The sequence below is a fragment of the Neodiprion fabricii genome, chromosome 3, assembly GCF_021155785.1.
Source record: "Neodiprion fabricii isolate iyNeoFabr1 chromosome 3, iyNeoFabr1.1, whole genome shotgun sequence".
Taxonomy (NCBI): Eukaryota; Metazoa; Arthropoda; class Insecta; order Hymenoptera; family Diprionidae; genus Neodiprion; species Neodiprion fabricii.
Window position 1 is genome coordinate 20393007 of NC_060241.1, and position 25295 is coordinate 20418301.

The 25295-nt window shown below is 40.2% G+C and overlaps 4 protein-coding genes and 1 long non-coding RNA gene across 15 annotated transcripts in view; 3 read left to right on the top strand and 2 right to left on the bottom strand.

Annotated features, from left to right (window-relative positions):
- The first annotated feature begins 168 nt into the window (after positions 1-168).
- On the top strand, positions 169-17104 carry LOC124178435. Its single transcript, XR_006869806.1, has 4 exons — positions 169-917; positions 1383-1440; positions 1564-1859; positions 17027-17104. It is a non-coding gene; the product is annotated as an uncharacterized LOC124178435 (long non-coding RNA).
- Positions 1927-10654, top strand: LOC124178412 (nipped-B-like protein). Its single transcript, XM_046561707.1, has one exon. It carries the CDS (start codon positions 1957-1959, stop codon positions 8599-8601), a length of 6645 nt encoding a protein of 2214 aa, XP_046417663.1. The 5' UTR covers positions 1927-1956; the 3' UTR covers positions 8602-10654.
- Positions 9362-13426, bottom strand: LOC124178422 (coiled-coil domain-containing protein 112-like). Of its 2 annotated transcripts, XM_046561742.1 has the most exons (5): positions 13176-13426; positions 12992-13101; positions 12059-12914; positions 11722-11946; positions 9362-11631 (listed from the first exon to the last, which is right to left on the bottom strand). In XM_046561742.1, exons 1-5 carry the CDS (start codon positions 13424-13426, stop codon positions 11616-11618), a joined length of 1458 nt encoding a protein of 485 aa, XP_046417698.1. In that variant the 3' UTR covers positions 9362-11615. The 2 variants fall into 2 exon arrangements, with proteins under 2 accessions (XP_046417698.1, XP_046417697.1); XM_046561741.1 differs by having other exon boundaries at positions 9362-11946.
- The window catches only part of LOC124178419 (protein Cep78 homolog), a 26135-nt gene continuing 14601 nt past the window's right edge, over positions 13762-25295 (bottom strand). The window contains exons 1-6 of one of the 8 annotated variants that reach the window (XM_046561738.1): positions 18268-19023; positions 17137-17445; positions 15949-16172; positions 14934-15100; positions 14415-14867; positions 13762-14304 (exon numbers count right to left, since the gene is read on the bottom strand). In XM_046561738.1, coding sequence (XP_046417694.1) covers positions 13771-14304; positions 14415-14867; positions 14934-15100; positions 15949-16172; positions 17137-17285 — 1527 coding nt within the window. In that variant the 5' untranslated portion in view covers positions 17286-17445; positions 18268-19023 and the 3' untranslated portion in view covers positions 13762-13770. Of the gene's footprint in view, positions 14305-14414; positions 14868-14933; positions 15101-15948; positions 16173-16274; positions 16502-16623; positions 16678-16787; positions 17446-18267; positions 19024-25295 lie in introns of those variants that run through there. The other 7 variants (XM_046561736.1, XM_046561734.1, XM_046561732.1 and 4 more) reach the window with 7 other exon arrangements.
- LOC124178415 (high affinity cAMP-specific and IBMX-insensitive 3',5'-cyclic phosphodiesterase 8-like) overlaps positions 19440-25295 on the top strand; it is a 21480-nt gene continuing 15624 nt past the window's right edge. For 2 of the 3 annotated variants that reach the window (XM_046561718.1, XM_046561719.1), the window contains exon 1: positions 23070-23355. Coding sequence is in view for 1 of the 3 variants with exons in the window: in XM_046561715.1 (XP_046417671.1) it covers positions 19711-19822; positions 22160-22264 (217 nt within the window). In the remaining 2 variants the exon portion in view is untranslated. Of the gene's footprint in view, positions 19823-22159; positions 22265-23069; positions 23356-25295 lie in introns of those variants that run through there. The other variant, XM_046561715.1, reaches the window with a different exon arrangement.

Here is a 25295-nt window from a genome sequence, read left to right on the forward strand (position 1 = left end):
AATTCACGTATAAAGGCAGAGTAATAAAGTAACTGGATTTTTAATTAGAGATTGAGATTTAGTGATAATACGATTCGTGGAGCTTGATTTACAGACAGCTAGATAAGTTCTATTGTGATCAGAAATTGCGATGAAACAATTTGGATTTGATAATACGTTAGTTACGTGTCGTATATATGACGTTATGCCAGCGCGCCAGCCGTACGCGTTACACGAGCAAAGACTATGCAGCTTGTAGATAGCTGCGAGTGGTGAAATGAAACTATATACAACCATTGAGTACGTGAGGTAGAGTTTATTATTATCCAGAAAAGAGAAAATCGTTTGACCAGAGTTCACTTAGCATATGTCGTATAAATATTAGATGTGTAATTAATTTCATAGGATGGAATAATGCTAAGGAATGCAACGTTGTGTACTGACATACGCCAGCCGGTAAAACGTAACCTGGGAGTTCTGCCATTATACATTGATGCCTTATACCTACTACGCCACTTCCGCCAACTCGCTGGTGATCAAAATGGACGCCTTTGTGTCTATTTTCTTGGTATTCATACCCCGTAAATAAAATAATCCTTAGAACTAATCACCCCCGCATTCTAAATAAGTACAAGGTGTCTCGTGAAATGAGAGTGACAAGTGCATGGTGTTGATTGCCGTCTGTTTTGTTACGATATGACTTGAGGCCTAAGAGAATCATGTAGGCCACAGCCGCGGATGACAATTGAGTGGATATTTCGCTGCGAGAAAAAGTCTTTTCGTTCAACTAACCGAGACACCGATGGACGTGAAAGATCGGCAACCTGTAATATCATCACGCCGTATTATTTTCGACTAAAGAAAATACACCAGCATCCCGCCAAAACAGTATTGGCCACCGCGCATTCCAGCGTATAAATAATCAGCGGTATTGCTTGGTAAGAGAAATATCATGCATTTGATAATCAAACCTAGCTACGCATACCGAACTTGACTTTTCATAACTTTCAAAACTAGTATTGTTTTCATTCAAGAATCGAATAACACCCTTACCTCACCCCCCTCAATATGTCAGGCTAACTTTGGCGCGATTATATTTCGTTAATTTTTAAACAATATTACAAATAGCACAAATTGATGCGAATACCATAGCATCTTTAATCATTTTTAACCACGTTTGTTATGCAATGTTATCATCTATTGCTCCGAACTAGTTACCACGATAAGTTGATGACTTTTCTTGATTTAATGCACATATTTGCATGCGATGATACCATCGTCTGTAGTTATTGTTTATTTATTTCACAGTTCACTCATTTAGCTTACCGAAATTAGTTCTTAGTTTTATTTATTTTGCATGCTTCTTTTTTCAATTATGTAGCCTTTTTTTTTGCACATTTCAGATTTTTACATTATTTCAAGATCACAACCTCGGCGCCTCCCTGAAAATTTGCGACAACGGTAAAATGATACATTAATGATTTATCTATTACTTGACAATGAACATCAACTTGTACGTTAGTTAATAATTATCCATGTTGTTCAGTAAAAAATGTAAATTTAATTTAAATTCAATTGTTGCAGGTAGTAACGGGCCGTACTTCAAACATGAATCGACTGTTGCAGGACCCTAGAGCGTCATCTAAATTTGGCTGACTTCTTAGTGACAGCAACAATGGGAACTTAGAGAGACTTTGTTGGGTTCCCAAGCTTGGTAGAAAGTTTGAAGACTCGAAGATATTATTGATTGATAGTGCGCTTGTATGTAGCGCTCCGTCGAAAGTTGGTATTCCGCTGCTGCATCTACAATATCGAAACGTCAGAGACGCGGATATAGCAGAGCCGAGAATCGTTTAGTTTTAACGCAATCCATCTCTGAGGTGAGCTATTCAGAGAATTTGGAATAATTGATATTGGGGTGGAAGCAAAAACGAACAAAAAATACCAGAGAAAAATAAATTTATCGTTAGGGCTGTAATGCCAGAACAAATCCTAGCCAAAATGAATGGGGTTATACCGAGCGTACCGATAACTACCCTTGCGGGCATAGCAAGTCTGACTGACTTGTTACCAGAGATGCCTTTGCCAACGCCGCTTCCGCAGACTCTGACAAATAAATCGCTTTTGTTTCATCCACGTGTGGCGCAGGAGGCGCAGATACTTCTTAGTGCAAGGGATGAGAACTTAGTGCCTCAGTTAATTCTCTCTCTCTCGCAGACGTCCTCAGACCACATTGAGCTCAAGGACCACTACGCCAACACCGAGCAGCTCGTAGATCCCCAGCAAAATACACCGGAATTGCTGAAAGCGATACTTCAGATAAATCCCCACGTGTTTAAAGGGCCACAGTACAACTCTCCACGAAACTGGACAACCCAAAATACTTCGCTGATGCACCCCAATCAGTCGCCAGCCAGTTACGGACAGTTTTCACCATCTTATTCGAGCCCGTCAGGATCACGCCACACTCCTCAGGGCAGTCCTGCTCATCCAGCTGCTGCGCGCATCGTTTTGCCACCGCCAGGAGCGGTGGCCCAGCCACAGCATCCTCGGATGAGTATCGCGCCTCAGAACCACGCCGAACTTTCGCAAATGTCACCATTTGCTGTTCCCTCACCTTCTCCAAGAGCCACAGTCATCACAGAACAAACCAGAGCATCGACGACGCCGCAACATATGCAGGAAGATGTCAACTGTGTGAATCCAATTTCCCAGATGAACCCGCAACAAAATATTTACTCCCCGGCTCATCTCAGCTCACCTAATAGCGCAATTACGTCTCTGGGCAACATCACACCTCAGCATCACGTCGGCGGTCTCACGCCTCAGCACAATATACACCATACTTCACCAATGCACGCTGGAATTCCTACACATCATCATAGTATGAACGTACAACAAAGTATTTACGATCCTGTACTGAATCAGCAGCTACCTCACCCCTTAGAATCCCACCAACTTGATAATGTCAGTAACAGTGTTCAGGATAATCAACAGTTCATTCTGGATCCGGTCACTGGCTTTCCGGACGTTCAACTACCTATATCGCATGATTTGGACGAGAGGCGGAATCCTGCACAAATGCCGATCCGGGATGTCATTCATAATTTGCAGCAAATTCCGGTTCACCCTAATCCTAACCTGTTAGTAAACGAAGCAAACGAAAATTACGGCTCACCACATAGAATGACGAATCCTTCGAGTATTCAAAATAATAATCTCGCCAAGAGCGAAGTGAGCCAAGCAACGCTGCCACTGGCAGCTACGCCAGTGGAAAAAATGAAAGAGCCTATTGTTATGTTGAAAAGATTGTCACTGGCCGATCAAGCTCTGATGCAAAAGAGCCTCAGCGCTTTTGCGGAGAAATCTCCGAACCTTGCAGCAAAAATGGGCATTATGGGAGGCAACAATGAGGTGAAGAGTGATTCGGAGAGCGAAGAGGAAATAGGCAGGAATAACAAGCACTTCAAGGCACGAGCCAGGGAGAGACAGGTCCAAAAAGAAAAAGAAAGAGCAGAGCGAAAGAAAGGGGAGGACAAGACCCAAAGAAGACGCAGGAGGATAGTAGATGATGATGACGATTATAGAGAGGACGAAGAACCAAATTCGCCGACGAAACCTAAGATCAGGAAAGTAGAAAGAAAACTAGTTCCAGTACTGCATAAACTCAGCGTTGAGGAGCTTATGGACACTAACACGTATCAGAGATTCAACAGAACTATAGACGCGATATTTGAAAACACTGAAGACGCTGCAGCAACAGCTGATCTTGACGATGACGGCGACGTAGCTCCTGAAATGCTCATATCTAAATATCAGCTTCACGACTTATGCAGCGAAGCTGCCAAGCTCAAAGGTCTTGGGGCTATGGAATCTATCCCACCTGACCGCTTGGTCAGACTTCTCAACATATTGGAGAAGAACATACGTGACGGCGCTAGAGTCTCGCCACTTGCTGATCCAGATGATGACATAGATGAAAGCCGCCTCTGGATGGAACTCGCCATGGAGAGGGTGCAGCGTGCAGTTGATGCATCACTTACCGCTCTCTACATCATGACGTCACAAAATATGTCTAAGCATGTTTACCTTGAGGACGTTATAGACAGAATTGTGCTGTTTATGAAATTTCAGCTACAGAACACGATTTACCCTTCGTTTGACCCTGTTTACAGAATAGACTCTAAAAACAAGACAGAAAATTTTAATGCTAGTGGTAGAAAAAAACGAGCCCATACTAAAGAAGTAAGGGAGAAAAGTATCCTTGGAGTTTATAATAAAATGCACGTGCTTGTTGGTCTGCTCGCCGAACTCCTCAGTATCCAGGTCTTGACCGACACAAGTGTGCTACATGCCTCTACCCTGGGTGTTGCTCCTTTCTTTGTCGAATCTGTGAGTGAGCTGCAGCTGAGTGCGCTGAAACTTGTAACAGTTATTTTTACAAAGTATGAGAAACACAGGCGATTGCTACTCGACGATATTTTGGCCTCAATAGCACGGCTGCCAAGCAGTAAAAGGAGTCTTAGGACTTACCGACTGAACTCTGAAGATTATATACAAATGCTTACTGCTTTGGTTCTTCAGCTAATTCAATGTGTCGTAGTTCTACCGGAGAGTTTAATGCCACGTGATAAACAGGCGAGAGATGACGATGAGAAGAGTGAAGAAAAAGAGAAGAAATCCCACCAGGTTGACATCGACGTTCTTATACTCAACAAGTACGAAACTGCGACAAGAACAGCTGGAAATTTTTTGAATGTTTTCCTAAACAAATGTGGAAGCAAAGGCGAGGAAATCGACTACAGACCGTTGTTTGAAAACTTTGTACAGGATCTGTTGGCGACTGTTAACAAACCTGAATGGCCTGCCGCTGAACTGCTCCTCAGTCTTCTGGGGAATTTGCTTGTCAGCCATTTTTCCAACAAAGGATCTGACATGTCGCTCAGGATAGCGTCCATTGAATATCTTGGCGTTGTGGCTGCCAGACTGCGCAGGGATGCAGTAAACTCGCACTGTAAACTGTCGACAATCGATCAGATAGTAAAAGACATAAAGACTGAACAGCAGAAAGACACTGACTATGAGGTGACAAAGGATAAGGACATTGTTGGGATCAGTGAGGATGAAGAAAGAACGATATTTCTGCAGAGAGTGCTAATCGATTATCTCGCAGTAAATGGAACGAACGACGCTGCTCTAGGATATGCGAGGCACTTTTACCTAGCACAATGGTACAGAGATACCGTAGTTGAAAAATCTCGCGTTGGTCAGACAAAAAATACGCCAACAAAAAAGATGCAGAAGAAAAAGTCAATAAAGAAAAATAGGCATCTCAGCAGCGATGAGGAAAGTGAATCGGATGAGAATGAGTGTGACGCGGATGAGAATGACAACAATGAACAGAAAAACTCAGAGTCATATCGGCTCATTGAACTAAAAAAGAAATTAATTATAAATAAGATAAGACCTTACAGTCATTCCACCGCTAAAAGTGATATACTACAAACTTACATCGACTATAAGTCTGCGGAATTGATATCACAGTACCTTGCATCGAAGCGGCCCTTCTCACAAAGCTTCGATCGCTATCTCAAGCAGATACTTCACGTTCTGACTGAATCTTCAATCGCTATTCGCACCAAGGCAATGAAATGCCTTACAATGATTGTCGAGGCTGATTCGAGTGTATTGGCCAGAGTTGACATGCAGCTTGGTGTAAAACACTCGTTTTTCGACCTATCCACGTCTGTTCGCGAAGCAGCTGTCGATCTCGTTGGTAAATTTGTCCTAAGTAGGCCAGAGCTGATTGACAAATACTACGATATGCTCTCCACGCGAATTCTGGACACTGGGGTCAGCGTGCGAAAGCGTGTCATCAAGATACTCAAGGATATATGTATGGAATGCCCAAATTTCCCCAAAATACCGGAAATATGCGTCAAGATGATCAGAAGGGTTAACGACGAAGAGGGAATAAGAAAACTGGTCATGGAAGTGTTTCAGAACATGTGGTTCACTCCTGTCAAGGAACGACCTGTTGTAGATTCTGAGGCACTGCTTAGAAAGGTGATGAACATCACAGATGTCGTTACTGCTAGCAAGGACATGGGACTTGAGTGGTTCGAGCAGCTCCTGGTGAGCTTGTTCAAGCCTAAAGAGGACAAAGAGGATAGCACAAAGACAATGACTGAGCCGCCTAAGGCGTTGCTCACAGCCTGCAAGCAGATCGTTGATTGTCTTATCGAGAATGTATTAAGACTTGAAGAAACGGGCCTTGATGATGCTGAGAAAGTTGAGAAGAAGGGCTCATCGCAAAGGCTAGTAGCCTGTTTAACTACGCTATATTTGTTTGCAAAAATAAGACCGCAGCTCCTCGTCAACCATGCGATAACGTTACAGCCCTATCTCAGTCTAAAATGCCAGACCCAGGGTGACTATCAGATAATAAGCAGTGTCGCTCACACGTTAGAGCTTGTTGTTCCGCTGATGGAACACCCCAGCGAAACCTTTCTGGCTCAGCTCGAAGAGGATTCTGTCAAACTGATTCTACTCCATGATAAGTCTGTCGTTGCAAGTTGCCTTTCCTGTCTGGGATCTATAGTAAACAATGTAACGAGGAATTTCAAGCTGATACGCGATTGCTTTAAGAAATATTATGGACATTTGACCGACTACAAGTCATTGTATGAGAAAAATCGTACCAATCCGATTCTGCAGAAGAATAGACCGTTTTTCAGACGCGCTTTGTTCACTGTCGGACTTTTGCTCAGGCATTTCAACTTCACTGATAAGGAAGTAACCGAGGGCCTACCAGAGAATATAAAGGACCAAGTTTTTGAGACGCTGAGCTACTTTGTGCATCAGGATAACGACGACATACGATTTTTCACACTTTCGGCTATTGGTTCATTGTGCATCAGGCACTACGAATTCATGATGACACCCGAGCTCAAAGAACTTTATCACCATTTACTCACTTCCGAAAATGCGCCCATCAACATGCGGTCACAGGTCCTCAACAACATTGAAGTATATCTGCAAGAGGAAGAAAAGCGAATGATAAAACAGGATCAGGAATGGGCTAAGCTGTCCAAGCAAGAGAACCTCAAGGAAATGGGCGACGTTTCATCGGGTATGGCTAGTACGGTAATCCAGTTGTACCTAAAAGAGATACTGGAGTCGTTCCTTCATATAAATGTATCTGTGAGGCACGCTGCTCTCAAGGTAATCCAGCTGATATTGGCTCAGGGTCTCGTACATCCTGTGCAAATAGTTCCGTACCTGATTTGCATGAGTACAGATTGCGAAAAGATGGTGAGTCATAGTGCCGACAAACAACTGCAAGACATCGAGAAGAAATATCCAGGCTTCATACACATGAAGTCACAGTTTGGAATCAGGCTGAGCTACCGGCTTCAGAAGATACTGCAAAACGACGATACCGTTAGAGGGATGAGAATAAAGGAGGGGGAATTTCCATCTGCTCTCAACGGTTTTCTGTACACCATACTTAGGAATACCAAGCAGCAACGGAGGGCGATTGTTCTCTCTTTCCTTAAACAGTTTGACGAAAGTGCGAAGACAAGTTTGTCACAAATGCTTTATCTGGCAGACAATTTGTCTTACTTCACTTACCAGGTTCAGGATGAGCCATTGTTTATCATCCATAATATCGACATCATCATTTCAATGTCTGGCACAAATCTCCTACAGTCTTTCAAGGAGGCCCTGTTGCCTAAGGAGATTCATCCCCAGCAATCGCAGGTGCAGCAACAGCAGCCACAGCAGGAGCATCCCTCACTTATGAAATTTGGGCCTGATGGAGAACCACTGGCAATTCCAGTTTTACCGAATATTGAGGATGAAGAGGATGACGAAGAAGACGAGGAAACGATAATGGCAAGGTTACCGGAAGACACGACATTACTCAGGGAGTATATAACGGCTAGTCAAGGTTTTTTATTGCTGCTTACTCTGAGACAGCATCTCAAAGATCTTTACGGATTCACGGATGCTAAAATTGGACAGTATTCACCTTCAGAATCTGCGAAGGTCTACGAGAAGGCTGTTAGTAGAAAAAATAATCTCCACTTCCGGCCTAAAGCAACGCTACAGAAACTGAAAGATGGTACAAATAATGATGAGCTGGACGAAAGTGGTAAAAAGAAGTTGATAAAAGAATACCTCGACTTCAAGCAATTGATGCTCAAATTTGATCCTGAGGAACCCGATGAGGAGGGGGGAAACCCTGAAGCTTTACAAAAAGCCAATCAAATTGATCCAACTGCTGCTAGCGGTAGATTACCAACTGTTGCAGATATTCACGCCACACCCACTCACTCTATGAACAGACAGCTAAATGAGAATCAGATTAACATGAGTAACCCTGCGGTTCAAGTTAACTCTGTTAATTCAATCCCCGCAGCTCCACAGGCTGCGGCAACCACCCCACGTGTACCTAAACTAACCATACACCCCCACAGCGAAAACAAGGACCACAGAAAACAGCATCGTACCCATAAAACGGAAAAGGTTAAAAAGCACAAGAAGAAAAAAAGGAGAAGAATTTCAGACAGTAGCGAAAGTGCTGAGGACTATAGTGACCCTGATTTTCTAGTGTGAAAAACGAGTGTAAATAACTAAATTATCTATATATATATATATATATATAAATTATATATATAAATTATATATATATATACACACACTAAACAATCATTCTTCTCATTTAATGAAAAACGTTGACATGCCAGATGCGTGTTTTGTGGGATTTTTTTCTTTTCTTTGTCTTATTTTTTATTATTACTATTATTATCCCCGACGCTCATTTTCGAAGGCGTTTTTCATGCCAGATGTTTTTTTTCTCAATTTTATTTTTTAATCTTGCTTTTTTCGTATTTAGTGTGCAATAGGACACAAGAGTGCGGCGACGTGCTAAATATGTGACACGGAAAAAGTTTGACCCAGTGAAAAATGGATGCGGATAAAAAGAAAGAAATAAAAAATTATCATAATACAATGAGACTATTTTCGAAAAAAAAAAAAAATAATTAAAAAATGATAACCTAATCATCTATTCTTTCTAATGGTCAAGTTACAGACGCAAAGGATTTATCGTACTAATGAATCGTTTGTACCTACACTGTGTAATGTGAGAAAGGAAGAAACAAAAATTCCACACAAATTTCAGGGGGAATAGCTTTGCTCGGATGCTATTTTATTTTAGTACACTTTTCTTTTTCGAAACCTTTTTCACGCAATCATTCTTAATAAGCTCTTTTCTTTTTATATTTTTTTTTCCTTAGACATACAACATTGCTATTTATTATCTCGATCTCATCCGCTGATTGGCTTTGGTAGGAGAAATATTTTTTATCCGATGCATTGAGATTTTTTTTCTTTCCTCGTCAAAACCATCTCGACGGAATATTCCGAGCCAAGTTTTTCTCCGAGATCCAAAGTACAATAGTCTCGTTACTAGATTCATTTCGATAAGATTTTTATGTAAATAATAATAATAATAACAATAACAGTAATAATAATAGTAATAATAACAACAATAATAATAGTAATAAATATGAAAATTACCGAATAAAATGATGAAAACGAAAAAAAGGGACATTGTAATATTCTTATTGGTTTTCTTTGAAAGAACTAACCTGAATGTGGGGATATAAATATTGAACTGAAAGCTTGTTTCATGAATCGAAAAAAGAAACATGCCCACCACATAATCCACGCTGTCTCTGTCTCTTTCTGATTTAAAAATCGTAATTGCGAACTGAACTGTGCGATGAGAGACTATGGGGTAAAACTATTCTCGTGTATAATAGGCAAATCTCATTTCTTAAAGAAAGAGTGTATGTAGTAAATGCATTATCTATAGATATATAATACAACAAATAAAGAGTTATTTGTAATATGTGTACATAAAACTTCGCGTATATAGGGTTATTTTATTTGATTTTCGTGCCAAATTATGCGGCGGTGGTAGCAGCTTTGCGAAAAGTATTTGAAATCTTGATGGATTTAAACAATCCATTCCGGTGTCAAATATTTAACGACCTCTAACAGTCGTGATAATTATTAAAATCACCGCAGCACAGTTTGTTAAACGAATGCTATTTGATCCGTTTCAATGTTTTCTCAGTATAATAAGTTTTGTACGTGTGTAGATTAACGTTAAATATATTATATGCGATAGATTTGCGATTCTCCGAAAAAGAAAACCATAAATTAATAATTAAACGAGAAATTAAATCAAGTCGATTTTTATAATCAGTAAAAGATCTTCAAAAGCCAATTATTTTGTCAAATTTATTCCTCTGTCTCTTTATTTTTTTTCCTTTTGAACGCCAAACTGTTTACCAGTAATTTCATACGTATATAAAACTCGGGAAGGGGGAGGAATCCCAAATATTTTTCTTTCGACTTGGACAAACATTTTTTTTTACACGAAAATAAGGGACTTATTACCATTGAAATGCAAGAGAAAGCGCAGAAGTCAGAACTTTTATTTTTTATTCACTTGATTTATATTACATATATTTATATTTTTTAAAAATCGCAAACAATCTGCTACCATTCTGCAAACATTTTCAGAGCGTGTACATAGATAAATCGACTTGCGCACTAGAGAAAAAGAAAAGAAACGAAAGAGGAAAAAACACGATAGGAAAAGATAAAAAAAAAAAAAAAATTGGCTCGAGAAAAGTTGCGCAGAAAAAAAGACTTGAGGAAGAACGGTTCGCTTCGTTTTATACATATTATATATATATATATATATATATATATATATACATATATATATACACAATTTGTTTTAATAAGGTTATCTAAAAGGTACTTCTAAAAAAAATCTATTATATACACGTATATGCTAAAATGCATACTTGTATATACATAGTTCTACCGATAAGAATCTAACTCGTAAGTATTTGAATGAGCTGTTTTCGCATTACGTTGTACAGAATGTTGCTGCCCAGACTAGAGCGATTGTGTCCAATATAACATTATGACGACACTCTTGTATTATAACATTATCACATAGCACCTATGTTTTTGTATTTGGTAATCATAATTAAAAAGAAAAAATATGAATAAAATAAACAAAAGGTAAATAGAAAGTATGTTATATATTTGAGTAAAGTCGAAACGGCGTTAACATGTTACCCGCAACAATTCACCTGCTACGTGATTTTCATTAGCGTTTTTTTCCTTTTATCGCATACTTTACTGTTGTTATTATTGTTATTGTTGTTGTTGTTGTTGTTATTATTATCATCTTCATCATCATCATCGTCATCATCATCATTATTATTATTATTATTATTGTTGTATACGTTATATCCACACGATATAGGTACATAGTTATTAAATCTTATGGAACCCAGTATAACCCTAAAACTGTTTTGGATAAGAATCGACGCGCACTTACTCATAACTTATTATGTAAATCGTATGAAAGAAAAAAAGGTTCCGTTCGTATGAGAGAAAATAAACACATATGTGAACATATTATACAAATACGAGAATTTTTATACTGAAGACATGAAATTTTCATATGTGGTTATTGCAATATACATATACGTTATCTCAGATCGTATCACATTTACTATAAGTCTTCGGTACCATTTTCATCGCGGAGGAGCTCTGAAAAAAAGGATAAAATTGAAGTCAGAACGGGGAAAAAGAAATAAATAAATAATAAACAAAATTCACTAGTCATTCGTTCCTACTGACAATTTTTGGATATCTTTGATGTAATTGACTTTGCCAAAGGATTCGTCCGCCTTCTGTTCCAATTTGCATCTCTGCTCCCAGGCTTTCGTTGGTAAAAATAAAGTCGTGACCGAGGAGACGTTCGACTTTAGGGGCCTTGAATCAGGAGCTACAGAGTTAGCGGAACTTTGTCGCCAAGTCTTCAGAGAGCTAAGCCTTTTTCGAATGAATTTTTCATCCTGTTCTCTGAATTACGAAATTGCGCGAATTATAAGCGGGTAGGCGAATCTATTATAGGTAACCGTAGTATCGACTGTTTCCCACTAAAGTGAAATGAAGAAGTGGCAAAAATATATACCTGAAGGACTTCAACAATTTCAGTGATTCGGACCTCACGTGCGTACGAATCTCCTTTCTCTGTAAGTTCGGATCTGACCTCGATTTTCTCGCTGTCTCCCGGTCATCGAACTCTTGAAGTTTAGTCTTAGCTTCGTTTCGCAGCGCCTGCCGTCGCCTTCTCTCCTTATCAGCCTTTTCAATCTCTAGACGTTTCTTCTGCTCATCGTTCACCGCAGCCTTCCTCGCTCTTTCTGCCCTCCATGCTTCGATTTTCTGCTTCTTTTCTGCAACACTCGCTTTTGCGTCAGCGCTCCTGCATCGAGGAATAGATTCTTTTCCACCTGCAGGGGCACAATCATGAGAAAAAGAGGAAGATTCGTTCCCTTCCGTTTCCCCGTTGGCTTTCGGTTTGAGGTCCTGTCGCCTTGACCGCCACTCGGCGATGTCCTTCTTCCGTTTCAGTCGCAGTTCCGTATACAGCTTGTACCACGCTTCGTGGTTTATCACTTGCTCGTTTGTGAGGTGAACTCGTCGCGCGCGCATTTCGGTCACGAGGTTCGGAACCGAATCGCACTTCCTCCTTACCTTGAGAAACTCGGAATGATCATCTTCGGACCATCCTTGCGTGTGACCGGTGCGAGCAACGAGCTCAATGAACTGATCGTTTACCCCGGTACGAGTCGGGCACTTCCGTTCTCCAGTTCGTTTCGGAGCTCTGTTTGTGTTTCCGGTGAAAAGTATTCTGTCGAATGCTCGTTGATCGGAATCTAGCGCCGATTCTTCTTCGCCGAGTTTAGCGAGACTTTTTTCCACATCCTTCAAGACCTCGATCTGGTTTGACAGTCTCATTAGCCGCAAACGAAAGTCGCTTATATCTAAAATGACAGGTGAAACGGTATATTTAATAGTGTGGGTTCGTTTTGGGTAGAGCAATTATACTTCGAACACTCGCCTAGATTTCGAATCGCCGAAGGATCAGTTTGCTGAAGCATCAATTTCACCGATTTTAACTCATTCAGAATACCGAGGGTCGTCCACTCCAATTTCTGCAAGCTTGGCTGCCTGGAACAACGTGCGAAAACGAATGTTTGACGAGCAAATTGGAGAAGGTAAATATTTGATATGCGCACTCTTACCTTTCATCGAGCGTTTTTATCCGGTACTCGGTTATTTCATGAATCATATCGGTGTCAATTTTCATACGCTTTATCGTTGACGCAAGATCCTTTTCCAAAAAATCCTCTTGTAGTTTCAACCTTCTATATTCCCTCGCGGATTCAATTTTTTTGGTCAAGACAGGAACTCTCTTTCCAATATTCGAGTCACCCCTGACTTGCGTCGGGTTCTTGTCACGCCTTTCTGGACTCAGGGTGCAGTTCTTATCCATACTTGCAGTGTTCAGAGTTCAGAAACAGTCGCGGAACACAGCGGTCATATTCTTCTATTGCCGAGCTTCTGCCAAGCCGGCAACGCAAATGAAAACAAACGTATCTCTATGACGACAAGTGGCAACAGGTGGAAAAATTCATTGCAAGGGCCAATCATCGTTCGATGGAACCTTCGATCGATATCTGCGCGCGTAATGTGCGCTCGACTTTAACAAAACGAAAAAAGTGTAGAGTAATCGGGGAAACTTCTTTATTTTTCTTTTTCAATTCATTATCGGCATCATCGGAGGATTGTACCGAGACATGGATATGCTCTGAGGACAAGTTACACGCTTTTAAATTCTCATTGCCCTCGCAATTTTCTTGGACAATGGGGTCGGCCACGTTGCGAGGCATAGTTTGCTCGGAGATTTCTTCCTTCGGGTGAGAGGTCGACTTCGGAAACGATTTTCCAGGCAGGATTGCCGCCGATTATCTCTTCGGCACCCGTCGATTCATCTTCCGGATTAGAAACAACAGCTACTGATTCAGGAAATTCCTCTAACCGCGCGAAGAGCCTCTTCAGATAGTCGAAGAGATTTCGTTCTTGCGAAATTCGATAACGAAGCTTATCCTGCTCGCAGATGCTTTTCCGTAGCTTTTCAAGCTGCGGTTCAAGCTCGGAAAACTTTTTCTCCGCTTCCAGTCTGCGTGTTTTCACCTCGCCTAAAAGTTCTCGGTCGTTTATCAGCTCTCGAAGAAGGACCGCGTTACTGCCAATCGTTCTAGACAGTCGCGCCGAAAGTTTCTTCAAATCGAAATTCTCGCGTTCTGTGTTCTTCGGTCTACGGAACCTCGGATGCGTGACCTTCCATCCAGGAATACGCCTCGTCGAGCTCTTTCAATATGTAAATGAGAGTGCAAATTGATTATATTTCGGTTGGTATGATTAAGCACGTAGGTTGAGTTGTTTCGTGTTAAATTTTATTATACAATGAGAGCAATAACCTTGATGAATAACCGGGTCCAGGACCGCTGGTTCTTCGTCAAATTTTTGTTCAGGGTACTGACGAAGTGAGATTTCTTCTTCAAAAGAAGATCCGTCATCCTTGTCGTTGGTTTCTTTCGATCGTCTTTATTCCCCTGAAAATTCATCTCTTTTGCAGTGATCAGCCTCTTTCTCATCGATGCCCGCTCACCGTTCTCCTTTCTCCTGCGCAAAATCTTTGACATATTGTGGATAATCGTCTCCGGGATATCGTTTTCCTTGAGATCGATAGATGTTACCACGCTGTTCGTCTCTAGGAGTCTAACGACAGTTTCACCTCCTCTCGAAGTCAGTCCGCAATGTCGGATGTTGAAAGTCTTCATCCAAAAATCTTCCTTTAGTTCGTCGACTAGCAGTCGAACGCCACAGTCGCCCAGTTTACGGTTGTGGTTCAGCACCAGGGTGTGAAGACCCTTTCCAATCATTTAACAGATCTAATGAACACAGGGCAATATTCGGAATTAGATTTTTTGTTATACCTGCACAGCTTGCGCGTCACTCCACGCGCTGTGAAGCAGGTTTGTTCTCCTCTTCTTCAAAAAAGTCGACAGCGACATCGAGCTACGGATGGTCAAGCGGCAAGACGACAGGTCTAGGATGCAAAGACTAACGCAGTCCACCAACACGTTCAGTACCAAGTCGCACCCTTTTCGTTAGAGTAACAAAATGACAAGATAATTACTGACGAGATTGTTCACATGCTTGAAGGTTACTGGACCCCGCCGTCCGAATGAAAAATTAGGAAGAAAGAAAGCATCGTTAAAAAAACGTCCAGCAGTGTTATTTGTGCCAATGATGATAAACACGAATAAAACAACATCCCTATTACGTGATAGATAATGAGTTAGAGCAAAATTCGAATAATATGAGCAAAGATATCAACAATTTGAGAAAAGGTTTTATAATTAGAACTTTTAAGATCAATAAATTTTAGTATTTTCGATCAGTTTCCAACGTTTTTGCTCTCCGTTTGCTAGCTGAATAGATCCACATAAAATATCCGAAAACGCTAATGAAATCTTTCTTAATAGTATAGTTATTATATATAAATCGCAATTGTAATTGTTGATGATTAGCTGTAGTATAGTACTCATCAGATACTCTATTTTTATCCATTCTGGAGATAGCTTTTATCAACATTGGTTTCAAATGATTGCTATAGATCTCGATAACGAACAAAAAATGCCCGAGAAACTAAAATAAGATGTAGATCGGATCAAAAACACCACAGCTTGATCATTCTGCGCGTTCTAATTGTGCAGAACGTGTTCTCGAATTATTAAAATCATAGCTTATGTTATTCATACGGAATGTTGTTTCATTTGTGTTATAATTAACCACCATAATTGGCACCATTAACACTTTTAGAGATTTTTGAAATAATTTTCCTACATTCCTAAATTTTTAATCAAATGGTTCCGCCCATTCATCCTCAATAAATTTATTTCCACTATCCAGTCAAAGCAAATGTATATCATCACAGGGTTTTATTACCAGTATCTCCGATGCGGCATCGGGGTAGTCGAAGGGCTGTAAGATTCTTTGCGCATTTCAAGCCTTCGCAGAGAGGGCCCAAATATTTGGTGGGCAAAGGGATGCCGTCCAGTGTCAGCGAGGTAATCACCGGCGATTTCCCAATGCAGGATGAAATTGCATCGACAAAACAACGGAGGATGAAATTTGTGTAGAGCATCGGTTCTCTGCTGCGAAGCCGTCGTCTGTACAAATTGTTTAAGGGATGAATTAGCAGTGGTGTGGAAAGAAATGATCAACATTTTACGACTGTGTGGTTCTGTAATTAATGACGAGTCCTTGATTACCGGAATTTTTCGATCCTCTCCGCGTTGTTTACTTGTTCTCTAATTTTCTTACGCCTGTGACGACTGTAAACGATTATTTCGAACAGGCTTCGATCATTCGCGATGGTATGTAACACCGGTGACCAGTCTTCGAAATTTATCCGGTCTGCACATAAACGCAGTCGACCTTTGCGGAGGTGCGATTTTATCGCTGGTAGCGGCTGAACGTGATCCTCTTTGCACATCAGCTGAACGTGAAAAATATCAATCGTGTGAAACGCGGACAAATTGTTTGGGTTAGGTTAACCCCCACGATGAAGGGAAAGGCAGTAATTTTGAATAAAGATGATTAAGACATCAAACGGCTTACTTCGTACGTTCGGTTGAAAGATGGGTAGGAAATTGACTTGCTCATTTGATGATTCTTGATCTATTAAAAAATAAATAGAACTAATTTGAGAATGAAAAGCAAAAAAAAAAAATCCTGTATAAATCACACGTTTCCTTGAGTAGAAAATGATAATCTGAGAGTACCGAGAAACAGCTGAAAATGTTGATAATCTCATCTACAGCTTGAACACAGCGCATCGTTTCACACGTCAATTGCAGATGACTGTTTCCCGTCCCAATTTGTTTCGTTTTATGGTCTTTCTCGTCTTTCTTTAAATGTACTTACACATATTTTTTATTCATTTTATCTTTAACATTGTTACCGTTTTTCTGTCCAGTCCCGAGTGATAGTTGTTATATATTTTTCATGCATAATGGAGCAGGAAGAGGAAAAGGCCAGCTTGAATTACGACTGCAACTATAACCTGTTCCTAGCTAAAAGACTAATAGCTGACATGAGGCATATGCAAGGTAAGAAAGGCTAACTTCTCACAGAGACGTCGTTAAAATCTTTTTCTTGACCGTTTTAATATCCAAGATCGTCGCCGCGTTATGAAGTGGCTCCGTTATCTTATGTCTGCGAATAAATCGATCCAAGAAATGCAGCTGAGGAATGACTTCATGTATTATCTGGTTCTCCATCTTCAAGAAGGCGTCCTCAGGCCCCCCTTCGACGAGGAACCGCCAGCCTCAAGTAGCATCGTTGACATCGCTGGTCTGATTGTCAGTAGTAATGTTACACAATTGATCGTTCATTCGTGTTGCATAGTTACGAATCAATGAACACCGAATCTCGCTGAACCTGCAAAGAACAAAAAATCGGTATAAAGTGTGGTTTTTTTTAATCGCCCCAGGCGAATATCTCGAAAAGTAGAAGAGATACGAAAATAAGTTTTGTACAAAACCTGAAGGGTTTTGAACGCGGAAGGTAATAATGATATGGGTTGATTTGTAAATTGCGCGACTTTGAGATTTTTTAGTCAGACAATGCGTATTATGACTAAGACCGGCTAATAGCGGTTTGGAGGACAAATTCACAGAGGTAAAAAAATACTAAATTTATCAACATTTTCAAAAAATGTTCTAAATATGGCCACATTTTTAAAAATTTTCTGTGAGTGATACATTCGGCCATATTTAGCTGAGGCAAGGCATTAATCCCGAAAAATTCATCACTTTTTTGCATTTAAGAGACTATGGAAGATGCTTTGATCACCTCGAAAACACGTTTTTGCTTCATTTCGTAGGAAAGTGATCGAATACTTTACTTACCGAAAATTGGAAATTTTTTTTGACAATTTTGTACGATTTAATATATTGTTTTACGTTTCTGAATTGCTCTTCCAACCAACTATCAGCCGGTTGCAGTCAAAATATGTGTTCCTTGTCTAAAGTCACAGAGTTTTCGAAATTTCGGAACGCATATCGGTGTTAACTGTCCCCCTCGAAGAAACCCTTCAAATTTTGTATCAAACTTATTCTCGTATCTCGTCTGGTTTCTGAGATATTCGCCCGAGGGAATTAAAAAAGATCACCCTATATATTGTTATACGTGAAATGACACAAAAGATGAGTCATATCGAAACTTATTTCGGTGATGTTATTTTTTACGAAAACCTATCACCCAAAGTTTGCTCATACCGGTTTCCCCAATCATAACGAATCCCGGTTAGCCTGGCAGAATCGACAACACGGAGAATGCTGATGAGATAATTGCCTCCCTCGAGGAAAACTCAGGCGAGGGTCCCATGGTTATGAAAATGTCGCCGGATGGCGGCGCGTTTTTGGCAGCTCAGCCGGTACCGCATCAGGGTTCGTTCTGCTACCTTGCCATTACCACGAAGAAGGAAAGTTCCTGAACTGCGAATATTACTGTACGATCCTACGTTTGTTGGATTAAATCCTGCAGCGTTGTACTGTGAAAATGTATAATACATGTTGATGATGGAATTCCGCTGGGTCAGTCGAGTCGTCGAGTCTATTCTGATTGCGGTATCCTTCGTGTACGAATCGTAGGGTAGGTGCGAGATAATATAGCTTGTCGGTCTACATCGCGTAGACGTCGACAGATACACATGACGAAGATTTTAGCCTGACGAAAGATGCGGTGGAGATAAGTCGCTGCGTCGGTTATACATACACCCATGTATAAGCATACCGATATACGTGGGTATAATAATATGTGAGCGGGAACAAACATCTGATAAGGTCTTGAGCAAAGATAAGTTACGTCACGCGAGAACGTTGCCAGGAACATCTCTGGTCAAATAGTAGCTTCTCCGGTTATAATATGCCATTTTATTTGTCTGACAATACACACATATTTTAGCGGGTTAATTTCTGGACCGGTATATAATAAATTGTGTTATCCATCTGGTGTACAAGTACATTATATCGGTGAATTTTAACGGGTTTATATTTTTATTCTCTTCACCGCGGTCGCTCGGTCGTAATTAAAAATTTCACCGATCCTTATCGCAACGCATCTACCGTCGATCTCGGAACCGATTGAGACGCGATATGAGAGCGATATGTAACGATTAACGCCGCCGAGTTTGTTCGACTTGTTACTCGCTCGTTAGCTGAGATTTCGGCTCCTCTTCCCTGCAATCGTAATATGGTTAATTCCTACACATCTACCCGTAAACTCCTCACCTCTGAGGTTTGCGCCACGGTATGCCGATCCAATTATCACATCTGCGAGATCAAATATCGCACTGTGATCTGGCCGCTCTTTTCCTCGCACATCCCGCATGCCGGAAGTACAGGTGCGTAGTAGTTAGTGGTCGCGGTCGCAGCTCGACGTTGCGGATGATCAGTTCTCCACGTTGGTACGGTATTGCAATTAAAATGTGACCGTTGACTCGAGTTTTTCCAATCAAGAAGAGGAAGAAAAATAAAAGGAAAAAGAAGAGAAGACAAAGACGAAGTGGAAACGGACGAAGATAAGATCAGGGAGAGAAACAAAAAAACAAATCTGCAATTCTGCGCAAACCCATCGCGAACTCCGGATGAAACGTATGTACGATATTTGTGGAGACAGGTGATCAGGGAAGTTGCGAGGGCGATGGGATGTTCGCCGAGCTCGATTCTCCGTTGTATGCAGGCTAGAGAGAAGCTGGATGGGATCCCCGTTCCCAGTGAAAAACTGGAGCAAAGGAAGAGTCTCGTAAAAACAGGTGAGCCGCTCAAATTACGGTGTGAATTACTGTGCGGATCGCGACTCGATCACCGGGAAAATCGTCTCAATTTTGGGTTATAGATGTGCTTTGGTCGTGATGCAAACGATCGAGAGAAAACTAAATTCACGGGTCTTGGAGGTTTCAATATGAAGTCATCGTCGAGTTCCGCCAATCGCTGTTTATTTTTTTTTTGTAACGTTCCCGAAAGCCTGCCGATCGGGTGACGTTCAAAATTCTCCCACTCTTTGTCGAAGGTGATCGTCGATTGGCCGGCGATTGGAAAGCTTCAATTTCAAGACGGTTTTATAACGTAGAACGTGCGGAAAGGAATATCGCATATTTTGACCAAGTTTCTAAATCGTCGTCTTAATAATATGTTTCGACTTTGTGATGTTGTAAGACTTGTCACGTTGTAGCTAGTTACGTTATCGTAACGATTCATGATGAGAAGAAAATCGTTATTTTGCGATTTTGGAACTGTTTGAAATTCAGTGAACCGTAACGAAACAAAACTTAAACGTATTCAAATTTTTCCAACCTGTAGTTTCCTCAAAATCGTTTTAAAAATAAGAAAATAGCAATTTTACCCAATATTTCGTTGTTCAACCTCGTAAAAATTTCTAAACGTTGCACGGGAGGCTTATTATACGTATGATTAACGAACGAGAGGCTTTCACTAGTTTCGGTTTTAACTTTTTCGTTCCAATATAAATCAGTTTGTATTCCATATACATTGAAAATAAAATTATCACAGTTGTTATAGAATTTCGATTGATCGTTAGTTCCGATACTGTGAGTTGAGACAGCATGATCATAAAACGTCCAATGAAAGACTGGATTGTTTTAAAAAGTATCGTACCTATAATGACGTACCGACGACTAAATTGCGTAAAATTTTAGATAACGATCTGTACAGTGTCGAGGATGGGAAGGTCGGTCGACGTTCAGTAGGTAATCACTCCGTACATCATACATACACATATTCAATATAACATCGTTAGTCTGCGTGCGTATATACAAGGTACAATAATGCATAACGAGAAGGGAAAAGACATGTCGGCAAGTCGTGGGATTTTTTTTCTCACCCGCACGTTTTACTCGTTATTCACATCTTATATAGAAAGGGGACCGTGATAGGTGAGTCTGATTCCCCTTGACCCAGTCCCCTCGGTGCCGTTCTATAAGATCATACGTAGGATGTATGCCGGGCCGCGACTTGCGTTTAAAACTCACCGAAGGAATTCAGAAGTGATAATTAGGCTCCGAGCCTATAAATATATACAAACTTAGGACACCCGATCCAAATCATTGCACGATGCGTTTGCAAAATAAATTACCTTCCCATTCCTTATTTTTCTTTCCTATAGTGTATAATGACCGGATGTGCAACGATTCATTTTTATTTCATATTTACACAAATTTAGAAAATGAAACAACGATAATAAGCCGCAGCGTTGCGACATCAATATTTCATATTTGTATTATATAATTATGACGAATGTGGGCCGAAAAAAACGGGAAGAAAAAGAAAAAAGAAATTTGGTGTCGACGTTTTTTTTTTTATTTATTTTTTTTTTTTACGGTAAATAAATTCCCAGAATACACACAAACATACACAAACGCAGACACAATCTGTCTTGGATTTGGTAAATTTGTGGTAGATATAATAACATGTTCGTACATCATGCGCCATTTATCTGCAGAGTTTGCTCTGGTTTATCGCGAGCTTTACCCCGTGAAACTCATTCAACGATCTGCTCCACTCCGCGGGTAACTTACATACGCATATAAATATGTGTGCGTTGTGTGTGTACATACACACGAGTATAAATACATGCGTGTGTGTATTGCATACGTAGACGCATAAGTTACGTAACTAATTCCCACGCAAAACTTGTATTGAACGCATACACACGATGTGGTGTTTTTTCTTTTATCTTTTTTCTTTTTTATTTTTTTTTTTTTAACTTGTTTGCTTCTTCAATTTTTATCCTCGTCGTTTTTTGGCAAGGTTTTTCGTTGAATCTACCAGTTTAAGCGTTGTAACGCGACTTAACATTGTACATAGGCTATAATATGATTAGGCTGAAGTGAGTAACGTTATTGTAACGATTAAAGTTCCGGAAAATCGTTATTTCATAGTCTTGCAGGAATTTTTTGAAATTCAGTTAATCGTAATAAGGCAAAATGTATTCAATTATCACATCTTACACGTATTTTGAATACTTGACTATTTGAAAGTCACCGTAAACTTGAAAAATAGCAGTTTTTCGCCACAACGGTTCGTTACATTAACGTTAATAACTTCAGCCTCGCATAATACGGTTCTTACAGATCTCTCGGAAAGGTTCAAAAACACCGACGACTACTGCCGGAGGCTCTCGTTACAGATCTCTGAAAAGTCAAGCGATCCGTCGAGACAGACACTTCGCAGCGTCGGTAAGTTGACATTTTTTAACAACGCAGAGCCTAGATTCATAATTTTGTCATCTGTAAAAACGAAACGAGAGAAAGCACGTTTTCTCTCCGTTTTACCGTTCAACTCGCGCTCGTCAATGCTGCGCGAATACTGTTTGAAATTCGACGTATCGGCACTTTTGAAAATACACAGATCCGGCAATATCATCCCCTTCTCAAGAGCTAAGACAACCGCACAATCGCCAATGTGTATCCTAGAGTTAAACACGTGTTGTAATCGATCAAATAAATTAAAATTCGAAAGCGGGATCTAGAAATTACACACCTATATGTGTTTTTGTATTATCATTTGATTGATTGACGCCCGTTAACGCCTGCAGCGTAAAGGGTGTAGTCGGTATAAAATAATCAATAAATCCAGGGCTTTCCGATTTGCCATACTTTGTTGTTTTTATTTTCGTCACTATCATTGCTATCAATGTAACTGCAACACTACCTCGCGAATCAGTGTAATGTAATTGAATGAACATAATTGTACATGCATGTACGGTATATTGTACATATTATACAATGTTCGAATCCATCGTGGTCATACAAGCACCGCGTGGTCAGAGGGCATTAGACGTACGATTGTCAGTGAAGAAACAGGGATCATCTCGCGCGTTATGCACATTATCGGGAATTCTTCGATCGTCAATCTTGCCGGGGATTAAAGGATTTTTTTATCGTCGTCAGCGGCAACCGTTTTCCGATTCTTCTTGACAGCAAACGACCAGAGGCAACGATCGGTGTTAGTTAGTCGTTGATCGAGAGTATAAGCTAGGCAGCTGGTCGGAAAGTATTCTCCGTCAATCCGCGACTCAAGTCAGTCAGTGCCGGTCGTAGCCCATGAAAAGTTCGCGTCGCGAGCCGCGGATTCGAAAAGTTCGACCCACGCATTTTTACACGCTTGAGAAGTAGAGAAACAAGATCAAGTCTAACCAACGCACTCGCTGCCCGCGTGTTTGTTACATAAATAATTTCGAAATTCAAATCAATCGTGTAAAAATTACGACAAAATTTACAGTGAAAATTTAAATATTAATAATCGTAACGACACATTTTTAATAACGGTATACGCACTAGCAATAGTAACGATCATTCAACGATATAACACAGAACCACGTGCTATTTAATATTCTAATACATCGATTTCGCGATCGTGTTGCATGATATTGTACAGAATCGCAGTGACCAACAGTGCATCTGTACGAATGAATGAATAAATGAATGAATGAATGCGGTTCTTGTGAATCGCGGATAAATAAAAACTGTGATCCGTAAAATGGGCCGTTACAGAGTTCCCAAATATCAGTTATACGCGAATTGGATCATTCTAATCGGCGCATTTTTTATTCATTTATTTTTTTTATTTTTAGGTTTATTTTTATTTCTTTGCTGAGAATTAGGGGCGCGGAAGGTGATTTCGGGCGCTGCACTGCAGGGTAGAATAGAGGCCGTAGTATTTTCCACTACGCGCCTGCGGGCTTAAAGAGAGTGATTCGGAACTGGTCTTGTCTGCGGCTGCGGCTGTAACCCAATTCGGTACTGGTAGAAACGTACCCGTGTATACACGTGTGACTTACGTATGTGTGCGTGCATACGCACGTATGCATGTATATACGTGCGTTATATATATATATTATATATATATATATATATATAAGACGTAAGTTTCGTAATACGCATCTTAGATCAGAAGCGAGGGACGTCGGCCCCGTGCAATGGCAGTGGGCAGATGATTTCTATTCAAAGATTATTCTCATTTTGTTATACCGCATCGAGATTAGCGCGAAGATAATATACATATGTGAACATACATGACGATAATCGCGTTGCTTGATCTGATCTCCTATTGAAGTTAATCAATTAATTTATTGATTAATTAGAGCAACCAAAGCACATGTGTTACAAAAATTTACTCGCGTATACATACCGAGACTTGTAAGCTTTCGAATTATAAAAAATATTTTAATCTTTAGGTTAGAACGAATTCACGTTTGCCGGTAGATTTAATATTGTTTACTAAATCCGTAGGCAGAGTTTTTTTTTGGCATTTGGCTACTTGAAGAGTTCAAGCGAAAATATGTTTCAAACGTAGGAAGAGAAAAAGAAAGTAATACATATCGATTCATCATCGATGCGGTTTTCTTTTCTTCCTGTGTATAATTGAAAGGTCGCACGACACAAGCGCTGAATTCGAGTAAACTAAATGTTTCAGAAGAGCGAAGAGATATTCGCAAATGTACACCGAATTCTTTGATAAGCACAGAGTTTACGTTATTCGATGACTCGAATTGAAGCGCGGAATGAAAAATTGTAAAAGTTGACGCAATCTAGAGAAAAAATCGTGAAGTTCCAGCCGCTTTGTAAAATTATCTCTGGGATCGGAATAAAGTTGCAGTATAGCAGTATCTGCTTGGGGTATAAAAGTGTGGAAAAACGATAAGATTAATGAGAAAAATGAATAACGGTGAGTTAACTGTTAGTTGAAACACGGGTGATTTTTAATCAATACAACACGCATTCATTCGTTGAAATTTATTTTATATACATAAATGTTATATAAATTATTTCAGTGTTTAAAAAGCTCTCTGTAACCGTTTCAGAATTATGATCAACCGATTATAACCCGTGACAGGCGATTACGTCGTACAAACCTTCAGGATTATTGACTTCTAAATTACTTCGAATCACGTGCAGGGGAATTTCAAAGCATTTGAACGAAAGGAGAAAAGAAGATTTTCGACAAAAGTAGGGCTGAAGCATCTTTGTCGTGCGTCCCATCCAACACATAGGAACAATATATTATGTTCTCGGTGAAAATGAGCTGGAAGGCTTGAAGGAAAATATTTAGCAGGACGAAGCGAAAGAAGAAAATCCACTAAATATAATCGATAAACAAATAAGAAATTCTCTTCTTGTCATTCTAGCTGTCAAAACGTGCGTTTCTGTGATCTCTACAACTGAAAGAAACTCGAAAACGTAAAAAACAGTTCCTTCCTCAAGGCCC

What these genes read in the sequence shown, in the direction of transcription:
- LOC124178412 (XM_046561707.1), top strand. Translation starts at nt 1,957, where the DNA reads ATGCCAGAACAAATCCTAGCCAAAATGAATGGGGTTATACCGAGCGTA.
- LOC124178422 (XM_046561741.1), bottom strand. Translation starts at nt 13,426, where the DNA reads ATGGATAAGAACTGCACCCTGAGTCCAGAAAGGCGTGACAAGAACCCG. An exon ending in ATAAAAACGCTCGATGAAAG is followed by an intron (nt 13,102 to 13,175) that starts GTAAGAGTGCGC and finishes ACGTTGTTCCAG; the next exon opens with GCAGCCAAGCTTGCAGAAAT. An exon ending in TTCGGCGATTCGAAATCTAG is followed by an intron (nt 12,915 to 12,991) that starts GCGAGTGTTCGA and finishes CTGTCATTTTAG; the next exon opens with ATATAAGCGACTTTCGTTTG.